This window comes from Drosophila miranda, chromosome XL (genome assembly GCF_003369915.1).
Source record: "Drosophila miranda strain MSH22 chromosome XL, D.miranda_PacBio2.1, whole genome shotgun sequence".
NCBI classification, from domain to species: domain Eukaryota; kingdom Metazoa; phylum Arthropoda; class Insecta; order Diptera; family Drosophilidae; genus Drosophila; species Drosophila miranda.
This window is the reverse complement of record NC_046673.1, coordinates 8923653-8946834: the sequence shown is the minus strand read 5'-3', so window position 1 is coordinate 8946834 and position 23182 is coordinate 8923653. Positions and strand designations below refer to the sequence as shown.

The 23182-nt window shown below is 42.0% G+C and overlaps 1 protein-coding gene across 10 annotated transcripts in view; it reads right to left on the bottom strand.

Annotated features, from left to right (window-relative positions):
- Nucleotides 1-5850: 5850 nt before the first annotated feature.
- LOC108156758 (cAMP-specific 3',5'-cyclic phosphodiesterase) overlaps nucleotides 5851-23182 on the bottom strand; it is a 120467-nt gene continuing 103135 nt past the window's right edge. For 6 of the 10 annotated variants that reach the window (XM_033392000.1, XM_033392007.1, XM_017288447.2 and 3 more), the window contains 9 exons: nucleotides 15559-15663; nucleotides 13182-13365; nucleotides 13020-13113; nucleotides 8681-9018; nucleotides 8056-8320; nucleotides 7873-7987; nucleotides 7647-7809; nucleotides 7218-7586; nucleotides 5851-7138 (listed from right to left, as the gene is read on the bottom strand). In XM_033392000.1, the coding sequence (XP_033247891.1) occupies nucleotides 6923-7138; nucleotides 7218-7586; nucleotides 7647-7809; nucleotides 7873-7987; nucleotides 8056-8320; nucleotides 8681-9018; nucleotides 13020-13113; nucleotides 13182-13365; nucleotides 15559-15663 (1849 nt within the window). In that variant the 3' untranslated portion in view covers nucleotides 5851-6922. Of the gene's footprint in view, nucleotides 7139-7217; nucleotides 7587-7646; nucleotides 7810-7872; nucleotides 7988-8055; nucleotides 8321-8680; nucleotides 9019-13019; nucleotides 13114-13181; nucleotides 13366-15558; nucleotides 15664-18829; nucleotides 19331-23182 lie in introns of those variants that run through there. The other 4 variants (XM_033392004.1, XM_017288455.2, XM_017288495.2 and 1 more) reach the window with 3 other exon arrangements.

Sequence of the window (23182 nt, the reverse complement as noted above, 5' to 3'; positions counted from 1 at the left end):
TAAATGAAATTATAGTCGAAAAATTATGTATAACAACATAGCGATGATAAAAATCGATTTCAAATAAAGGTAACAACAATTTAAGAATTAAAACGGACTCTGCATATCTGTAACTTCTATGGCAACCGATTTTTCCAACGATACTAGATTCAGCATAACAATTTATTATTCGATTCTTGCTACCTTTTCCAGAGACGCGTATGCTCTGTAACAGCCGCAAGCTGAACAGAATGGAAGGAAATCTGATGCTTAGGAAACATTTTTCAAAGGTAGCGGACTGTATATACTCCGTATATACTCTGTATATATTTTTCCGAGTTTAATTTCATCTCAATCGATTAACAAAATGTTCTTGATCGCAAAATGAAGTGCCTCGACCAATCGGTTCATATTCCTCCATGATAAAGGACAAATACTAATCAAACATATTTTATTGTATTTCAGTGAGCATTATTTTAACGGCGCCATGTTCCCCCGTATACCCCGCTATGTCTTAGAGAAGATGTTATGGATAACGACTATCAATTGGCACTCAGAGCCTCCAAGTACATACATGTGTACGTCGATTAAACGAGCATTTTCTACGCTACTGGTTCTTACCGACTATCGCAATTGACTAGTTCTGGAAAAACTGGAACCAGCTAGGGCTAGGGCTGAAGTCCGACAAAGCCTCAGTGGCGAGCTGTTGGATCTAGAAAGCAGCTTCAGACGACACTGAAGTGGCAGCAGCGCTTGGTCCAAATTTGTTAATCAGCCAGCAGGGAGTACCGCACTCACCGAGAGTCCTACTGTCGATGCTCTTTGCTTATAGCACCCTAGTGTAAAAGATCATGAAATAAACCAGTTGTAGCGTTATGGTCGCAGCACACGTGCCTCGATATGATCTATGATCCTTGATAAGGACTTCATCAAATCAGGGACATTTTTCGACCACAGGAAGCCATTGCGCGGTTATTTTGGTAAAAAAATTGCCGAAAAAACAAAATACGTATGGCTGGGTAGAATAGAGAATATTTTTCTGATCACAAGAAGCCATGGCACGCCCATACAGTCTATACATTGTTAGTCTGAAACTATGTCATAACTTCTAAATTAATATATAGCCCTCAAATATACCTTACAATTTGTAACAAAATATTTGCCGCTCAGACTGAAAGTATGCCTTACCTTCTTACTGCTGCAATAAGGTGCTGCTGTTCTATGATAAGTTGATCCAGGCAACAGAGGTGAGGGCTAGTACCGCGTAGTTATTGGAGGGTTTGTCCTGCAGATGGGGATACGGAGATCCCTGTTTCGCCCGGTGCTGCTATCTAATACCGGATGCAGGAATCCCCATAAATAATCCCGCAGAATGTCGGGAAATGAAAGAGTCGATCAATTGAAGTATTTTTAAATATTATCATCTCATTTATTTAAATTTATTAATTTCTCATTTTTCATTTCTCTTTGTGTAGTTCTTTTTTATGTATCGCACTTGTTGTTCCACCTTCCACTTTCCATGCTCTTTATGCTGTTCATGTGACATGAGGTTCTGTTTAATGGCAAACTGAATGACCTCTGCTCTTAGTTATCATTGCTACTTACGTTACTTGCTCTTGCATGCATTTCTGTATGTACTCGTATATGACTTTGCTTCTTTTCTCTTTTCTTGGGGTAAATTTGGTTTAACTTCATTAATGATTACGCTGCACATACACACATAACTACATTTACTCATATATATGTACATATAATATACATATGGTGTATATGTATACGGTTTTCTGAGAGAGTCGAAACGAAACCGAAACAATACCAATACTCGAAGTACAACAAAGAAAGACTGTTAATCGGTATGCTCGTAGTTTATTCCAGTTGTAGTTATAAGTATTCTTAAGTGACTAAGCCTGGATAAGCCCTAGTACGCCTGATGAAGTTCATTGGTAGGTAATTTCTCATTTTCATTTTCATTTTTTATTAATCGTGCTTATTTTCATTTTCATTTTATTTCGCTCATATTTCCCTGACCTGACCATACATGCTCGTGTCTCCGCTCTGACGGGTTCCACTTCGTGTCTAAACCGGAAAGCTTAAGATCTCTATCTTCATTCCGCTTCCGCTTACCCCTTCCCCTTCACCTTTACTTTCACTTTCCTTTCGGTGTTGTGTTGTGTTGTGTCTTGTGTGTGTGTGATGTCTGTTGCTTGTTGGTGAGCTCCTTGTATATGTAATTGTATAAATTTCCAAAAACAAAAAAAAATGCCTAACTGTTTTCCCAGTAACGCCAGCGTTACCTGAACTCTATGTATATAATATCTCCCATCTATATATATGTATATACCCTCTCATCCCTCATCCATTCGATTGAAATGCTGCCTCCCCTATACTACCCATCAGCATTTCAAGCGGTATGTCCTCTAACAACCGTCGCCAGCGCACATTTTAATGGTATTTCTTGTAGTATATTCTTTGTATATTTTGTTTTGTGTTTTTCTTTCTTTTTTTTTTTTTTGGTTTTTGTCTTTGTCTTTGGTGTTTTTCATTTCATTATAGTACAAAACATGCCTTTTCAATCATTTGTATTAATTCATCATCTCTTGCCCTCTTTTCTTTTTTTTTTTTAGGTTTTCTCCGCCATTTTTGGTAAGTGGGTTTTCTGCTCTTTATGTTTAGTGTTATTTATTATTAAGTTATCTCAAAAAAAAGTTCTCAATTACGGCTAACAGCACAACAAATAGTTTTCATTTTGGTTTCATCTGGCTAAGTAATCCAAAAAATTTGGCCAACCTGTACTACAAATGCTGATCTCTCTCTCTATATACTCGTATTATTCTGTATACACGTATGCACTGTATGTAGATCTCTCTATAGTTAGTAGTAATATGCGAATATCTTGAATGGGACATGCTCCAAGGAGTTAACATAAACTCTACACACTCTATGCTCGTATGTATATTAATATAGATATATACACTGATATATTTCTGCGGCACTTCAAAGCAACACAAAAATCAAAAATACAATACACACTAAACGAATCAATTTCAGTCAAAATTGGCCCCGACCCGAGGCCATCGAAATTGAGTAGGCTATCATTTCGATAGGGATAGTGGGAGCGGGAGTGGGACTGAGTCTGAGACTGAGGGGCCTATAACTTGCTACTATCTTTCGGTTTTGCTCGGCAAGTTTCTACAAAGTTATACATACATACATATATTAGTAGACTCCTTGTTTTGGTAACCATAAATTGCTTGTCTTGGATGCTTTGTGTTTTGGATGAGGCTTTGGATGAGTTCTTTGGTTAGGATAATTTGTAATTTCTGTTTCTTCATTCCTGCTTCATTCCACTTTACAGATCTTAGTGATCTGATTTGATCGATTTGGTTTCTTTTGGTTTTTGGTTTTCGGTTTTAGGGCTTTAAATTCATTGAATTACACACAGACACACACACAGAGAATACACGTACAACATATGTGTATGTATGGTTAGGCTAAGTAAGTTTCAACTCGAGTATACATCAAATGTACGTTACTGCTTATGCATATATGTACTATATATGTATCTATATATGTATATGTATATGTATGCATATAAATAGATATATATGTATATGTAGTTTGGTTAATACTCTGGTAAATTACGACTACATATTCTCTCATATATGTATGTACATATGTTGATCTGTAATCGGTATTTGGTAATCGGTATTCTATATCTCTTTTCTATTATATTCTGAATCGGGTTCTGTTTCGGTGTCTCCTCTGTGGATCTCTAAGCTGTAGTTTCATTACTCACAGGAAAATACTTATTACAAATACAATTTACTTCAATTTTATTCATATTTTGTGAGAAGAGAAAAAAGTCATTTGATTTTTTGTTGTTTTGGTTTTTTTTTTGTTCTTTTTTTGTTGTTTTTCTTTGTTTTATTTATTTCACTCAATTTTTTTTGTTAAAGTAGCTTTTTGTTTTTGCTTTTGCTTTGTTTAAGTTTGCCATGGACTTGCCGTCGTTTTGCTGTTGCTGCAACTATTGTATAATTAATTAATCATTAATCATATATAGGTAGGTATATGTATGTATATCTTGCTGTATTTGCTGTAGGTTGATTAAGTTTCGACAAATAGTAAATCTGAAGCGCACATTTACAATGCTGCTTAAATTGCTATAAAGTATTCTTTTGCTCGGCTCCAACTTAAACTTCGTCTACAAATTCCAGTTGATCGTAATCCTCGCAGTCCTCTGCTTCAACAATAATTTTCTTGGATGCATATATATATATATATATAGCTCTACTCTTGTTTATATATGTACATACATATATATATGTATATATGTTCACCAATAGTGCATCATAATTTTAATGATATTTTTAGACCATCAAGGTTCTTTTTTCCACTCCACTGCACTCCATTCTATTCCATTTCATTTCATTTCATTCACATATTATATATAGTATATATATTTGTTATGTATTAAAAAAAGACTATTTTATGCGCGGATCCTGCCCGCTTAAACACAAAAAAGAAATATATGTATATATGTATGTATATAGAATAGCACTAAGGTCTGAAAAAAACGGGGATAATAATCGGGTAATAAATTAATAACAATAAAACATAATATAAAACAATATAAATTATGCGCTCTTTAGAATTTGGCCTGCCACATTGATCGATCCGCGCACCAGCGCCAGGATCGTGACTTTACATATGCATATATGTATATATATACTCGTATATGCTATAGCTTTCCTATATATATATATGTATATATATATATATACTATGTATATGTATGTATAGATCTATATAGAGTGTCGTATAGGTTAGGTATAAATAATGGTATTATAGCCAATGACTTTTTCGTTCTTTTCTTTTGGTTTTTTGCATTTCGATAACTAAAAATTGCTTGTGCTTGTTTTTTTTGCTTTTGTTTTTCTTTTTGTTTTTGTTTTTGTTTGTTTTTTAGTTTTTAATTTTATTTTGTTGTTGTCGAAGAGTCTTTTGCTTTGTTGTAAATTGTGTGTGTTTTTCCAGTAAAATTGTTCACTAAATTCATGTTCTGTTCCACATGCTCTTTCTCTTTCTCATTTTCATTCCTGTCTGTGGTCTGTGTCTTGCCTCGTTTCGGTTTCATTTCTTTTACTTTGTGTGTGTTTTTCAGCTTAGTAACTAAATAATATAATATATGTAATATATAGCGAAAAATATTTGCGAAGACAGCGTTTGACATTATTTTCTGTTTCTCTCCATTCTACATTCTCCCTCTCTTTCTTTCTTTCCTTCTTTATCGCTCTTCTTATGGAAGCAAATTGAAATTGCAATTCAAAGAGGTAATGGAAATGGAAACTCTTTAGCAACCCACAATAGTTTTTCTTTCCGTTCCATTCCATTCCGTTCCTTTCCTTTGACTAATTCTTTCTCATCTTGAACTGCCCTTTCCTCTTCCTATCCTTATCCTTGCTTCTCTTAGTTTTATTTTATATGTTTTTTGGCTTTGTTTTCTTTCATTTAGTTTAGCGGCAACACTTGCCTGCTGCTTGATTTAAATTCGAGTCAAACATTTAAATTATTTACAAATAATATTAAAAAAAAAAAAAAAAAATAACTATATATATATTTTTATAAATACATATATATAAATATATTGACATACATATATGTACATACATATGTGTGTATATATACATATGTATATATATATGAATAACTATACAACTACAGTCCGGCCGTAGACCGAACAGGGGGTCTCCGGTCTTCGGTCGTCAAAGGGTTCATCGAATCCTCTTTTCATTTTCAACATGATCGGTTTTGCTTTCAATTTTTGTTTAATTCACTGGGTTCTTACACTTTACATTGGTTTTCTTTTCTTTTTTGTTTTTGTTTTGTTTTGCTTTGTGTGAGTTTGTGGGTTGCTTCTTTTGCTTTGTCTAAATCATAAAATCATTTCAATATGCGCTGCTTACGTAATCAAACAACAGAATCATCGAGTAAAATAAACGTTTTTCAGGCATGCAAAAACATTAAAACTTAAAAACTTTCCCTTATGCTTAAATGTACTTCTGCTTTTGTTTCCGTTTCCGCTTCCGTACCATTCTCTTCGGTTCCGCTCTGCTCGGTACTGGTGGGGATGGATATCTAGGCGTTCTAGGGGGGGTTGTGTGTGTGCCTTCCTGGCCTGGGTTCAGTTTTGTCAATGGTTTAAAATAGGAGCAGAGTTTGAACAATTTTGGGGGCGGGACGGGGAACTTATTAGACTAATGCGTATTTAACAGCAGATTTAACAGAGGGTTTAATGCTTAGTGCTTAAGTAGTTCAGATTTGCTTAACAATGATCATTTGCAACAAAAATCGTCTATATCTTGGGGGATTCGCGTCTCGGGTTCTCGGGTCTGGTGGAGTTTTGGTATCATCTTAGTATTATTTGCGTTAGTTGGTTTTCTCTTCTTTTCTTCTCGTTCTTTTTGCTTTGTCTTGGATTTTCGTTTGGTTTTGGTTTTGCTAAGAATATATAAGATCTTCCTCAGCATTTGCTTAGATTTCTTTTGATCTTGATCTTATTCTGGTTCTTGATTTAGTATTTCTCTTTAGCTTGTTTGTGTGTGTGTTTTTCAGGGTTTTCAACATCAATCTCATTGTTTTTCCATTAAGTAAGTTTCTAATTTCCTTTTTTGTTTTTCGTTTTTCTATGCTTTGTAAGTTAAACGGTACTTTTGCTATTGCTGTTTGGTTTTTTGTATGCTTTAAACATTTGTTTAATAGTTTTTTTTTTGTTTTTAGTTAGGTTGTTTGTTGTTTTTTTTTTTTCGTATTTTTTATAAGATTTTTTTCTTGGTTTTCTTTTTTTTATAGGTTTTTTGTTTGTTAATAATAGTCACTAACGTAGTGGGAAAAGGTTTTGAGCCTTTTCCGTAAATCTGCGATACATTCCCGCGACTCTCCGTCATATTCCACCTTGTTGCGCTTGATTTTGCACGTCACCCGCTATGGGAGCGACGCCACCTCCACCGCCGCCCCCACCCGACCCGCCACCCATCGCCGCAGTGGCGGTGGTGCCGGTGGTGGTGCTGGAGCCGGCATCGACCCGGCCCTCGCTCTCATCGTCGCACTCCTCCTCCAGTTCGGCCAGGTTCTCCTGATCGGACTCTTCCAGAGTTACCTGCGGGTGGAAGAACAGAAAGAGTTTCGAGTTAGATATGGTCCAAGATCATTCAGATCCGATCTAGAGATTTAGTTACTTGAAAGCGTATCTTCTCGTCCTGTGGCAAATCATCGGCCGCCGATGGTGGCGGCGATGGCGGTATCATGCTCTGGTAGTAGTCTCTGTTCTCTTCAAGCGTATCGAGTATGTCCTGGGCATCGGGATGCACTAAATCGGCCCAGGTCTCCCAGAGCGGATGCACAATGTAGTCGATGAAGCCCACCTGCGACTTCTCGATGGTGGCATTGTGTCGATCGCACATCGGACTGATATCCATGCCCGACTCGCGCTCCTTGTCGCCCTGTAGGAAGAACTCCTCCATGAGTAGGGCCACCCAGCGCTTGTAAAGCGGCAGCGGTTTGGTGGGATTGCTTAGATCAGCGCAATGCACCAGATTCTCAAGCACCTGAGAATGGATTGGATAAGAACGTACTCGAATATATATGGAGGCGTGTATGCGGCTCACCTGTATACGATCGGTGTAGTTGTCCAGCAGCAAAACTCCAGAGCCGGCCACTTTTTTGGTTTCCACCATTGTCTTCAGATCGGCCAGCAGACTCATGTGCTTGGACATGTCCGTGGATAGCACAATATCAATAACCATTTTCCTCAATGTTTGGCGTTGTTTCCTACACAATGGAGATGGAAATGGGGATACAGATAGGTACAATCGCATGCGAGAGTCCACTCACTTTTGCATATTACAGAATATATCACATCCTTGATTTTGCAATAATTTAAAGGCAACCGCTAAATGATGATTTTCCAAAACAGATTCGTCATTGTACATTAATGCTAGCTCGGAACCTGAAACGAGAGCAAGCCATCCGAGATCAGTATCCGAGAATATGTGGAATACCAGGAGAGATACTCACTTGAGTTAACCAAAAACTGGTTGGTTAATCCTGGATGATCAACATCGTGTATGCAAGCGGCAAACAGTGCCCCGCCCACCTCGAGTGGTGTGAACACGCCTTCGAGAGCCGGTGTATTGAGCAGCACATTGGTGCTCTGTGTCACGTCAGCGGCATGAAGCGAATTGTGAAACGGATTGTCTTTGACGTAGTGGTCCTCCAGAGTAGTCATAAAGTTAAGAAAAGTTTTCGGTGGTATCATAAGACTGGTCAGTAATTCTCTACTCTGTAATGGCCAGAAAGAGAAAGAGATAGAAAAGACGGACCATTAGATGGGCTAATAAAGTGATCACTTTTGCATGTACTTTGCACAAGACGAGTATTGGGCTGTTGGCTTGGATGATTGGATCGCATCTTCAGACTTGAATTTACTTTGAATTTTTAAATAAGATGCTGACAAATTCCAAGTATGAGGCTGTACAAGTATCCATAGAAGTTGTCAGATATTATTTCTGTAGCACACAATCGTCGAAAAATGCCATAAGCGAACGGATAACCTATACACTATACAATAAAGATGCCATAGGGGAGTAGTCCCATCTTCTTGGTTCATTGTTTGTTGTGTACTTTGTAGTCCATGACCAACCTGAAATATGGTGTATGCCACACAGGTGAGCGGGCGGTTGCAGCTCCAATCGCCAATCTTGAATATCTCAATGCCCCAGGTGTCCAGCTCCCCGAGCAGGGTGCCCAGCTCGTTCTCCTTGGGCGTCTCCACGCCAAAGGTGGGCAGCTTCTCGCCGGTGAAGCTGTTCGTGTGGGACAGTGGCCGCTTCACTCCGCTGATCTGGGACATGGGTGGGCCGCGCGGCGACCGGGCCCGTGCAACCCCATATGCCTGCTGGTTGATGGCGGCCGCGGCGCTGGCCACCTCCGGATTATCGTCCACGCGCAGCGAGGGTAAATCGAACTCTTGCTGTTTGTCTGCAAATAATCGAACGGGAAAGGAAGGATACAGTTTATTAAGTGTACTATCATCAGCAATCACCAGCCGCCACGGATGGCAGACAGACAGACAGACAGATCAAATAGGAGTGCACACACGAGTGCGACGGCCAGTCCCCAGGCCATTTGAGACTGAGGCTCTCACCCAAGGACAGCCGCACAGACTGACAGCGGACTGAAAGTGGATCAGGATGCATCATAGCCACTCCACTCATATCTTCCATAGACTCTGCTTGCGTCTGTTTACACAGCCATATACTCGTAAATATTCAAGAGTCGGCAAACAAAACTTTTGCATACAGAACTCCATTGCCTACTGCCTACTGCCTACTGCTTACTGCCTAGTGGGTCAAACCTTTCCCTCTGACCCACCCTACCGCCCCGCACACTACACCCCACACCCACACCCACACCCACACCCACATTCCTTTCCAATTGTTTGTTTTTCTAGCACAGAGAAAATTCAAAATTGCCTCTGAATAAATTAATATTCATTTCAAAGTCCAAATTGCGTTCGGCTGCTGCTGGTGGAGAAATTGCTGTGGAGGATGGAGGAAAGGCTACATTCACACACACACACACACACACTCGTAGGACATACATAAATAACCCACGGATATCCAAGTGGGCGTGGCCCGTTGGGGCGTTGGGGCGTGGCAGCTGCGTGTGTTTTCCGCTTACATATGCACCGACAAAAAACATCACGAGTTTGCAGATTTCGTCCGTATATTTAACTGTTGCGCCACGGGGGGGCACCGATTGAGCTTCAATCGATTTGATGGATTTACAAAGCTCAAGTAAGGCCCTAACTTTGAATGGGTTTCAATCAAATGATCAATGGATAATCCAGCAAAGAGCCAGGCTCTGACCAATTAACATACTAATGAAAATCGGTGTACAAAAATCATACAAATCCATGGAATACCAGATCTAGCAAAGATTTTTGGATTTAAATGTACTGAATGGAATGATTAAATGCCACCTCCAAGTACATTCTCTACTCGAGACGCACAAGCGAAAGAATGTTATTAACAACAACATACATGTCGTGAGCATGTTTTTGTTATTGTTTTTGTTATTGGCTGGCGTACACTATATCTTTTTGCACTCTTTCAATGCCCTTGGGTACCTTTAAGTGCTGACATTTTTTGGCTCCCATCCAAGACTAGGTTTTTTTTCAAATATGTATTTTCTTCTTGTGGCTCTTTCGTCCCGTGAGAGCGTGAGTGAGAGTGTCCAATGGGGCAACTCTATCAGCTTGACAGCGCATAAATTTTGCGCCCCTGCCCTGAGAATCTTTTTCGCATTTGCTTCCACGTTGTTTTTTTTAGAAGGTCCCTTCTATCCTTGCCAGGAAAAATACACACACACGGACATATGTGTGTACAGAAAACAACAACAAAAAGTTATACACCTGATGTGCGGGCCAGCATCTTGTTTTGCATATGTTGTGGCCCCACAGCCCCACAGCCCCCAATACCCCCCCACCCGCACAGGTCTTACGCTTATTATTCGTACTCTTTGGATTCAACTGCTTCTTTAATCTGATTCGGAATCTGTTTCTGTTTGGTATTCCTGTTGCCCCACGGATTCACCTTGCAGGTGATTCCAGGTGGTTAGCATATACTCGTACTCGTGTGAGTATTTCGAGTATGCTTTCTCCCCCACTTTCACCATGCTTTCACCCTGCTTGGGCACCCTCTGCCGCCGGAACCACTCCCAAGTATAATCTGTCTCTGTCCCTTCCTACATTTTGACTTTTTGCTTCGGTTTCGAGGTCGGATCGGATCGGATCGGACCGGGTCGGGGCTTCTGTTGCAAATGAAGTGTTACAAATGGACATTAGGCCCTCGCGCGTGTGTGTGCCACAGCGTGCCAGTGTGTGTCTGTGTGGGGCCCCCAAATGCGATTTTATGCTTGATAAACTACAAAAACAACAACTAGCACAGATATAGGCCTGGAAATTCTAGTGAAAGGTAGCCAGAGACCCCTACGATGTCCATCAGAAGGACTTTGCCGCCTCTCCCACTCCCACTCCCCCGCTCGCTCTCTCTCTGTCGCTCTGTCTGCGTGTCTCTGTCTCTGTCTCTGTTTCTCCCACCGCCGTCCGTGTGGACTCGGAGGTTAGCGAAGCAGAAATATGGACAAATGTGCAAATATGCCACCCAGTGGCAGCGTCGTTCAGTCCCCCACATTTTTTTTTTTATTTTTTGCTCCGCTTTCAACTCTTTCCCTTTCAACTCTTTTTTGCGACCTAGGCCGGGGCCTAGGTGCGGCGCCTTTGTTTGTACACACCCCCAGCTTCAGTGTCCGCTCTCCGCGGGCCACCGTATGCCGTATGCCGCATGCCGCATGCCTCATCCAGATCCCGCTATGCGCTATCGCACACAGAGTGCCACAAAGTGGCTTTGGCCAGGACAAAAGAGCGGTAAGTGGGCAGCAGGCAGGCGCCTGGGATCGGCTACGGGATTGGGCCATTGGGGATTGTGGACTCGGACTTGGAGTCGGCTTGCGGGCTCGGTTCGCAGGTTAAACAATGAAATTTCCACTTCATCTGTTTTTATGCTGCTCTGCATAATTTAATTTTGCACTTTCAATCCAACGCTGCGGCGAAAGAGGCGGCCCAGAGGCGAGACACGGCGACAGAGACAGGGGAAAACGCTATGCGAAAGTTTAAACATTTCTCAATGTAATTCCCTCCCCCACTGTACGTGGGGTACGTGACTTTTGGCTGAGGATTCACTTTTTATGGCCGGCATTTTCGGGTGGCCAGGGGTCGAATCGTCGGCTGATCGACAGAAGGAATTAGCTTCACTTAGAGAACATCTGCACAGTTTATCATATGCCATAATGGATATAGAAGCTCTGCTGGCTCTCTGGCATTCTTCTCTCGAAACAAGGCGGTTTGGAGTTCGCTCTAGAACACCGGGCCACAGGGAACCTCCGTACGGAATGGCCATTAAGTGTTGCCCAAAAAATGTCCACGGTATTGCAGTTGCGACTTGCTTGGGGGTCCTTCTATGATTTGCATAACTTTTGCTGCTGCTTTTTCCACCGCATAATTTGCTGCCGTTCTGCCATGGTGATGGAGACGGAGATGGAGATGGAGATGGATGGCGGCTTGAGTTTTCCTTTCTTTTGCTTTTTTTTTTTTTTGCTGGTACTTTTCTGCTTCGCTGAGGCTTCTTCGCGTCTACTGTGGTTAATGCGATTTTATTGCATACTTTTGTGCGCCGCTCACCAACAATTTCAACAACAACCTCATTTTTACAACAACAGCAACAGGAGAAGAGAAGGGCAGCAGAAGCTAGAAACAACTTGCAGGCAAAACGAAACGAAACGAAACGAAAGTTGAAGCTGAAAGCCGCGCCACAAAACTTCTTGACTAACTTTTCAGCACATTTCCATTTGCTAGGGTCTTAATGGATGGAGCACCCGCTGATAGTTATAGCTCCCTTCCATTGATGATGATGATCCGAAATAAAGGGTAAATACAATTGGAAATATGCTGGTTGAGGTGCTGGTCCTCCAAGTGCGTACGCATCGAATCACTTCGAATGGTGGCACTACTCGTCCTGGCGTTCTGGTATTGTGCAATTGTTTTGCGTAAAGTTTTCAGCTTCATTCCGGCCAAGTTTAGATGGCTTATTCAAGCGAAGAAGAACGACAGAAACTTATTTCCTTCCACAGAAGACAGACAGTTTTTTGGGGTACATTTTTTGTTGCTTAATTAAATACATATCAGATTCCTGTTAGTTCTTTAAGGTATCATATCATCTCTGTGTGTCTTTAAGCAAAGACCGCTTTTGGTTTCTTGGAAGCGACTTTTGGGCGTCGCCAAGGCCTAAATTTGCTGTGGGATTCTCCTGCGCCTAGACAAAGACTGTGTTGATATTGTTGCTGGATTCTGGGACCGACTTAGCAGCCAAGAACAGCTTTATGGTAGCCCATGCTAGGTTCTAGTCTTCGTTTAAACTTACCCAAAAATGTGGAGCATATATATTCGGAAATCTGATTTCCCGATTTGCTTGACTCGCTGAAGTGTGACAGCTCCTTGTTAAGCATGCGTTTGAACTGGACAAACGAAAGATTTACACGATAAATAGAGGTCAATATATATATATATGGATATGATAATGTACCTTGAGTGATGCCATGTCGGAGACACTGCGATGCGTCTGTATGGTCTCCAACTGATCCAAACACCAGTCTAACTCCTCAATGGTATCGGTGGCTAGGCGTGTGTAGGCCTCGTCCCCCTGCGCCAATTGAACGCCACTGGCGTTTCCGCCGCGTCCGGATGACGATTGAGCTGGCCGCCTGGATCTTGTTTGATTAATAAATGGTTTACACACACACACACACACACACACACACGCACGCACGCACACACGCACACACATAGATATACAGAGATAGAGAGAGACAGAAGCCAGGGAGGGAGACAGAGAGAGAGTAGGAGTGGGATTTGGGACAGGTTAAGGGGTTTTTGGGGAGGAGGGGAGGAACAACAAAGAATACATCGAACAAACAATCAAACAAACGAACATCGAGGGCGAGAACGAGAACGAGAACGAGAGCATGGGGATGAAAAAGAATAAATATATAACAAAAGCAAAAAGAAAATCGAAAACAAAAAATCAATGATAAATGATCAGATCAAAATCGAAATCGTGATCGAAACAAACGGGAAGCAAACGGCAAACAGGCGGGAGGCAGGGAGGAGGAGGAGGAGCATTGGAAATGGGAATGGAAATGGTTAGGTGTGGTGGGTTTTGGTGGTGGATTGGTGGTGGGTTTGTGGTGGGTTGGTGGTGTAAGCCGAAAAGTGCACAACATTTAGATTGATTTGGTTGCAAAAGTCGAGTTTCAATCGAGCCAAACAACACACACATTTATTTATGTACACACATATTATATGGAGAAATGAGACAGTGAGAGAGAGTTAGAGCGAGAGAGAGAGAGAGTAGAAGAAAGAGAGAGAGAGAAAAAAATATTTATATTTATGAACAAAATTGGAACAAATTCTGTTTTGGTTTTTCTTCTCTGATTTTGTTGATTTTTTGTTTGGGGGTTTGGTGGTTTTTACATCAATTTTTTTTTTTTGCTGGGGCTTAGGTCTAAAGGGTTAATGGGCGGGCGTTTGGGGGGGGCTGGGGGCAATGGCAAGTCATTTAGAGCTTAAGAGAGGGGGGACGGGGGGGGGGGAAAGGGTAACAAAAACAATCAACAACCAAACAATGCAACAACAGAGTCCGAGTTCGTATCCGTGTCCGTGTCCGTGTCTGAGTGCTGTGTTCCTGGTTGAACAACCCGTGTCGAGATTTTCGCTTGAAAATATATACAAATATTCCCCATATCGCAGCAGATATGATATTTTTTCTGCTCTAAATTTAAGTGTTTTTTTTTTCCCAGCAACCCAACGACATGCACACATACAAATACATAAACATATATACATATATTCTTGGGAAAATATCAAAAAAGCTCTGTGTATAAATAACACCTCGATTCAAAAAAATCTTTTTTTGGATTTCTTACTTTTGTTGTTGTATTTTCTATTTTTTTTTTGTTTTTTGCGATATTTTTGGCACGTTTCACGTCATTTCTGTTGAAGTAGAAGTGGGTGTGCAAGGGTTAGAGAGGGGGGGGGGGGTTTGGGGGTTGGGGGGGAAGCCATGCCGATAAGTCCCGGGGACCTTCAACCTTTTCCAAAGGGTTCTTCTCTCATTTTCGTGGGTATTTCTATTTTTATTCGTTATAAAATACACATTTACCCAAAGACCATCAAAAGTTATTGTTAGTCGAGAGGTTGCTGGGTGGTAGGGTGGTAAGGGTGGTAGGGGAAGTGGGGGTAAGATGAAAATTAAATACTAAATTCTTCCCCCCCAATCCCCCCGCCCCACGCTTTTAGCTGTAACTACTGTTATGGTTGTTGTTGTTGTTGTTGTTGTCACTGCTGTCGCTGGCTTTTTTTTTTTTTTGTTTATTTATTTTACTTGTATTTTATTTGTATTTTTATTTGTATTTTATTTGTATTTGTATTTTTATGCTTTTGATTAATTAAAGTGTGAGACGACAAAAACACACCGAGAGCACAAAAGAGGGTGTGAGGGGCGGAGGAGGGTGACAGATAGCTGGACAGAGAAAGAGAGAGATAGAAATAGAGAGGGGGGGGAGAGAGAGGGGAGTAGTAATAGTGGTGGGGTTAGATGGGTTGGTTAGAGCGAGCAAAGAGCAGGCAAAAACACAGACAGAGAACCGAACGGGGGGAGGGTCGGCTGGAGGGAGGGTGGGGTTGGAAAAGATTTCACTTTTGAGTTTTGGGGTCAAGTACATCTTTTAGTACACAACAAATTGAATGTCTCTTCACTGAGTGGGATAGGGCGGGCGACGGGTTGGCGTGGGGTCGTGTGGGGGGGGTCGGGTCGGGTTGGGTTGGGTTGCTTTTGGGCGCTGGGCGCTGGGTGCTGGGCCTTTGGGCCTCTGCTGGCCAAGGTCACGAAGTACAACACTTACTTGTTTGATGCTGGAACATTTGTCAGACTTAATAAATTGTTGCGCACTGAACGTAAGCTGGCTAAAATTTGGGCGAACGGCGTCACAATGAGATCCTCGCCATGGCTGCGGAAAGACAAAGAGAAAGACAAAAAAAGGTGGCATAAGTAAGGATATTCCACAAGTATTCGATTGGTTTATGGCATATGAAATATGTATAAAGCATTTTTTAAAACATGCACGAGATCTAATTACAAAAACAAATACAAATATGGTTTTTTTTTTCTATTTTAGGACATAAATATGTATATTTTTGTGTTTCATGAGTAAGCCAGTACAAAACTATTGAATATTGCCCCCCAGCATCTGGCATCTGACAATGTTTTCCTGCCGTTCTGCGGCATTTCAATGGATGCCTTTTCGATTACCGAAAACGTGAAATTTTTAGTGCTCGAAATGGCTGAATGTTTTCCAGCCAACAGCCAAGGAGTAGGAGTAGAACGTGAGTGCAAGCGGCCAAAAAGGTCAGTGTCTGGCCTCAATATACACCGCCAAGCGCCAAGCGCCAAGCGCCAAGCGCCCATCCCACCCACACACTCAGGGTCCGCCAAAGGACGCCATCACGACGGCCAAGTTTCGCCACACTCTTCCTCCGTTTTTTTTTGTTTTTTGGCAGTTGAAAATTCCACAGAAATTGAGGAAAACATATAGAAAAAAAAAAAGAAAAAGAAGAGGATATATGGGAGGATGGGGACTGGGCTGGGTGGCTCTCCTTAGTGGCACACGAGCCACTTGCTTTGAACATTTTGCTCTGTGCCAAAAATAAGAACAAAAAAAAGAGGACAAAAAGCCGAAAAACCGAAAATCGAAATGACCAAACGAAGCAAATCGCTGGCCAAAGAAAAAGTTGACAAACAAAAAAATTGGCATAAATTAATAATAATAAAAAGTAAAATGGATAATATATATAAATACGTACATATATGTACACAGATGCGAGGGCGTACACGGTGCGCATCAGTGACGTCACAAAAAAACACAGACACAGACACAGAATGGCGCCAAGGAATTAAATTGAATTTGAAATTGGGATTGAAATACAGGGGATTCTACAATGGTTGTATTGAAAGGTTCTTGATTTTATTTGAAGACCTTTTTGGGCTTCCACCAAAGCAGATAATTGAGTGCTTTTGAAATGCCAAAATTCCAGGGTATACCGCTAGTCGAGATCTTTTTTGAAACATTAAATCTCTTTGGTATTTTTCGCATAGGAATTTCCCCCTTTTTTTTGTTTCTTAAACTCTGCTCGTTTTATATTTATTTTTTAAGCTACAAGAAAAAAAAAAATAATAATGAGGAGCTTTGAAAACGAAAAAAAAAAACACCCATTATAGAACGATTAAAATTAAATAAGTATACTATTATTCCAAATATTTATGCCACCCATTAAATACGGAAATATCTACATATATCCCATTAAATTCCCTAAAATACATTCCTTTTAAAATTTAAAAGGCTTCAAGATTCAACCTTAAAGATCCCAAAGATTTCCTTGACTTGCAAGGGTAGCAGCTAGTCGGAAGCCTGGCTTTGTTGCACATTTGATCGCTTTAACCGCTAATTGTGTCGCCGCCTACGACAATGAAAATCGTTCGGGACGCAACAAAAAATTGAAAATAAAATATGAAAAGCAATTTCTGCCACGCACACAGAGAGAAAGAGAGAGAGAGAGAGAGAGAGAGAGAAAGAGAGATTGGTCTGGTGGCATGAAAAATGTTTTCCCATTGAAACAACTTTTGACGCTTGTAAAATTGACCTCCTTTGCGGCCATAACTACAGAAACAACAACAACAACAACAACATTAGCATCACTACCAACAACAATGGCAGCTCATTTACAGGCTCCGTGTCCGCGCGCCTCCGTGCTCGGCAATCTGCGGCCTCTGTGCCACTTTGGGGTCGCTCCTCTGCCGTCTCGCGCTATTTGTTTAACACATTTGTTTGTTTGCCTGATTTCTGGCACGTCGCACACTTCGGATTTCGGATGGATCATCGTATCATCGAGAGACGTAAGGCATATACAACAGATATCGGGCCGACATTATCCGTCCATCCATCCATCCATCCACCCAATCCACCCAATCCCTAGCCCAATTCCATATCCATTCGATCCATCCGCAAGACAACACACCCCCTCCCCACCCCATCCTCCTCCACACTGTCGATGGAAAAGTGCCGGCAACTGCAGCAGCATCCAGGGGGGCGGGGGCGAGGGGGGGTATGGGCAGACCAGACTCATTTGTGTGCGGTTTTTTTCTTCTTTTTTTCTGCCGCTGATTTGTCATTTTCATTTGACGCGTCGTTGAGGGGGTGGTGGGGCGGGGGTAGACAGTTTTCGCATTTTCTTTGGTCCGTTATATTTTTTGTTTTTCTTTTTGGGGGGGTATTAATACTGCGACGCATTTTGCAGGCCCCCCGTTTTGGGTTCAAAACACAATGACTCATCCCGCCCCCATAGGACTTTCGGGGGAGGGATCGAAGGGGGGGTAGGTACGAGTAGGATGGCGGGCAACAGGTCAAAAGAGAGTCCTTCACTGGCCTTAAAGAAGTCAATTCAATCCAGAAGATCCAGAAGTTTTAAATCAATGTAGAAACCCCATCAAATAGGACAAAAAACCAGCGAGAAATCCTGCCTTCATCCTGTATCACTATCAGTTGGTATCATTATGATGGATTACGATTGATCTTCTTTCGTTTTTTGGATCTCAGAAGAAGTTTTAAGGGCTGCAGGTCCAGTTTTTAAAGATTCGAATCACTTGAACGTAGGGGATTCCTCTTTCCTCTTAAGATTGGGCCTTGGCCTTATTGAATATTAATCGATGGCACTTAGAGTTCTTCTGCTAGTTCTGATCTCCTTCTTGAAGCTGAAAGACCATTACAGTGATCCATTTTGATAGTTTTCTCGTTAGACTTTTCTCTCTGTGTGTGTGGCAGAAGAACAGGAGCCCCAATAGAACATAAATAATGAAGGAATCGTCGTACATCGAAGAAGCGAAACACGCAGCAGAAACATCGCGAATAAGACATCTTGTTTAGTGTCATTAAATTGGAATATAAATATATATATTGTATCTACATACTACATATAGCCAACAATATATAGTATATAAACGCGATTTATATAGTTATGTAGGAGGGGAAACGAGCAAGTGAGAGGCGAACTATTTTGAGGGCGAGCCATAGATGGTTTCTGGTCACGGGATTGGTTTGATCGATTTGGGGGGGACTTTACCTGCGCTGCGACTTAATGGAGAACATATTGTCCCGATCGGCGAGTATGGTCACAGCCAGATCGTCCTGCATGATCGATGGTATCATATTGAAGAAGCTGTGCACACGCGGCAGTGACTGCGACGAGGCTGAGTTTTTGTTCAACATTTTGTAACACCAATCAACAATCAGCAATCACCAAAACACTCACAAAATCTCACTCGAAAAAAAAAAGTTCAAATGAACAACAAATTAATTGCACAATAAAATGTGGAAAAAATGGAATATCACTTGTTCCTCTTTTCCTCCACTTGGGCGGGCGTCGGGCCCCCAATTGGGGCAACTATCTTTCGGGGCTTTATCTTTCGGTTTGAGTTACGAGCATCGACTGTAATCGTTTAATTTATGGGTACGAATGCGAGTATTTTAAATTTAATTGCTTTCTTGGTTCGATCTTGTTGGGGGTTCTTTCGGTTTAAGTTTCGGTTTCGGTCTTGTGTTGTTTTTGGGGGGCTTTTTCGAATTTTCCACGAGCGCGCGCTGACCGAGAATGAAGCGCGTCCCGCGGCGTGGCCAGCGAAAATACAGAAAAAACCAACACAAATCCAACAAAAGTGAAAAAGAAAAATTATAGTAGACGACGACGGCGACGACGACGACAGAGCAGCGGCTGAGGCTGGGAAGAGCAACGTAACGTAAGAAACAAATTATATTCAACTTAAAAAAAAAAATATATATATACATATATATATTTCTACAACTGTGTGCCCCTCTCTCTGTCTCTGTCTCTCTCGCTCTCTTCTACTCTTTCTGTTTCTCTCTGTCTCTGTTTTTTTTTTTTGTGTGTCATTTTGCTTGTATATCTTTTTATTTTTATTTTATTTAAGATTTTTGCTTGCTTTTCATCATCATCATCATCAGCAGCAGCAGCATCATCATCATTAGAGGGAGCATCAGCAGCAGAAGGGAACAAGAGAGTGGCAGCAGCAACTTAAACAACAACATGAACAGCACTTGCTCAATTATTGAGAAAACAGGGTGTCGCGAGATCGAAAGGAAATTAATTGACAGGAGAACCCACAGCCGACATCCCAGAAGGAACATCCCAGTATTCGACCAGATCCGAGAATTACATAAAAACTTAATGATTGAACACCGCTAGAAAATCAATAGGAAAATGATCACAGATCGATTTGCAAGAGATCTTTATCGATTCATCGTTTGCATGGATGCTATAGGATACAGTTATTCTATGGGGATGCCAGAAGTAGTGGCATATCTCAGAGATATAGAGTATATATAGTATACCAGTGCCTGGTAAACTGATAAACGGTTGAGGGAAAGCTCCAATCATTTGCAAACCTCATCACAGAGAACACCTTTTCGTGTTGAAGCACCCTGTCTGGGCCTGTGTCGAGTGCCCTCTAAGACAGCCGGCATGCGTCCTTGCCTGGCACTTCATCAGCAACAGCAGCGGCAGCGGTAGCATCATCATCATTATCATCGTCATTATTTTGAATGAGAGATATACAACGACTATCAGTAGTCGTCCGTCTCTTTCTCAAATAAATTTAATTTCCATTTGGTCTCTGCCTCGCTCCCGTTCCCCCTGATCCAGCTGGGCGTTACGCACTTCCACCTTCCATCTAACGATTAAAATGCCTTACCTACGCGAATGTTTCATATATTCTCTTCTGAGCGCCGCCACGCCTTTAGTTGCGATTTTGGTGGGCAATTTCGGGGGGCGATTGCCCTACCGATTGCCCTACCGATAGGCCTACCGATTGCCCTACCGATTGCCCTACCGATTGCCCTACCGATTGCCCTACCGATTGCCCCACCGATCGCCCTACCGATTGCCCTAACGATTGCTCTACCGATTGCTCAACCGATTGTTGCAGCTGTTCGCATTTGATTAACGCTCATTAGCGCCAGAAGCAACAACAACTGCAACAACAACAACAAAAGCAGCAAATTTTTAAATACCGCAATTATTTTAATATCTTTCGCATGATAGAGCGAGACAGGTACAGTGTGTGTTAGAGAGAGAGAGAGAGAGATAAAGCTCAAGCATTTTTCAGGTTATTATTACAAGAATTCTAATAATAGTTCTTCTTTGAGCAAATTTTTTAATTTACACACACACACACACACACACACACATGTGACTAATTATGCGAGAGTGTGTACGTGTGCGTGTGTGTGTGCGTCTATTCATTCCACTTAAACTGATAACGAGAGAGGCAGAGAGAGGGCGGGCGACATCACGGGGTAATATGGGGCAGACATTACTCATACGCAGCGTGCGCCAAAATCATCAACCGGCAGGGCAGGGCCTGCTGCTGCTGCCACACGATGCCTTTTCCACCGACACTTTTTGCACCCCAAGAGCAAAGCGACTCCCAATTTACCGACAGCCTGGCTCAAAACTTCTCGTTTGCCAATCGATTTCCGGGGTTCTGTGCGGATTTTGGTAAAGGTTTTCGGTTGATGGGAGGGATCCGCCCCAGCTGTGTCTCGGCATTTATTGCACTGAGTGAATGACTAAATGACTTAATGACCAAACGACTGTGAGCGATTGTCATTCCCATTCCCATTCCCATCCCCCCGGCCTGTCCGTCCGCACCCCATTGATGAATAGAGTAAGAGCCAGCCCAATTCGGGGGAGTGCTTATACGTTTTGGGGTAAACACAATTTCTCGCTGATTCACTGCGGGGGCGGTGGCGGGTCGTACGGATAGCCAAATCAGAATGCAGCCCGCAAAGTGAGACGGAGATTTACGACTTGAAGAGACTACACACACAACTCGTGTGTGGATGCGGTTTATGCAATCAAACGAAAAGGCCCCCAAAATGGAACTAGTTCCGTTGAATGCGGAGATGCTTCGACTACCGAGAGTAATCATATGATTTTCCCAATAGAATCTACAGTGCAGTAGAAGCCATTCATGGCAGATCAAAGCTTGGAGCTAACTTTGAATAAAGAACTAGTTCTGCGTCGAAAGACAACCCTAGAGCATTCTGATGCATGTCCCTGGACTCACGCTCTCAGTCCCCGGTTCATTCTGGATTCGAGCAGCACACGACATGTATTTTGTTTTTGCACACGTGGGCCCGAGCCTCGCAGGAATACTTAGCCATTCTCTTTTGCAGCATTCGATTCCTAAGAATACATCCCGTAGCCCTGGCCAGAGCTCAGATCAAGGGCATTCACCTTAAAGAAACTAAAAGAACTAGTTCATTTCCATTAGGCCAGAATCGACTTAATCCTTAATCGCTTTGCAAATCAATTGAATTCAATATCGTCGTAACCAAATTTCGTTCGACTGCACTCGACTCAATTTTGTCATTCAGTTTTCAGTTTCCAGTTTTTCCCTGGCTTTCCTGCTTTTGACAATATCATGGACCAGTGCACTCTGCGCACAGATATTAAAGCGTTTAATTTGCATTTCATTTTTGGCACTCTGGCATTCCTCCATGCCCCGTACGCCACCTCCCCCCACACCCGTAAAAGCGAGATGCCATTTCCATGACCAAAAAAAAATAAAAAAAAATACGAAAAATATAGAATTTTTGCAATGCTTCACAGTGCCTCTCGCAGTGCCTCTCGCAGTGCCTCTCGCAGTGCCTCTCAGTGCTGGGGTGTGAATGACAAATCTGCAATGTGAAATGCATTTTCATTTTCATTTTCATGCGAGTACGAAGTACATATACATATACGTATACCCATGTGTACGTGTGTGCATATGTGCTTGTATCATATATTAAAGCTAAAATTATGCGGCCGCAATCACGACTGTACCATGCTCCTACACACACACACACACACACACGGGGGAATGAGGCATGGGGCATGGGGGGCACTGCACTCAGGCAGGGGGCACTGAGCAGCTTTTCCCGGCAATTGAGGCAGCAGCAGGGCAGGCAGGCAAAAAATTTAATGCACAAGAAAAATGTATTTTATTTAGTTGAAGCATTTTACTTCGACTTCGGCTTTTCTCTGCTTCTGCTGCTGCTTGAGCCATATATTTTATGGGGTTTTTCCTTTCGTCTTTTTTTAGGGCTCTTGGGCGCTCAGCTCTTCTTGGGTGTCACGCTGCGTATGAATAATATGTGTAAGTGTATGTGGCAACTAGAGAGACTGCGGGCACAGCAGGAGGCACGGCACAGCACACACACACACACAGAAGCATCAGCTGAGGCGATTGGCAGGAGTTCCCCTTGATTGACTTCTGCCAGCAATTATCTCTCTCTCTTTCTCTCTTCCTCTGTGTGTGTGTGTGTTTTCTTTTGGCAATCCTCTGTCGGACAGGAAATAGGAAATGTTTTTCATATTTAAATTAGCTTTGGCCTGCACTCAATATGCCGCTGCCTC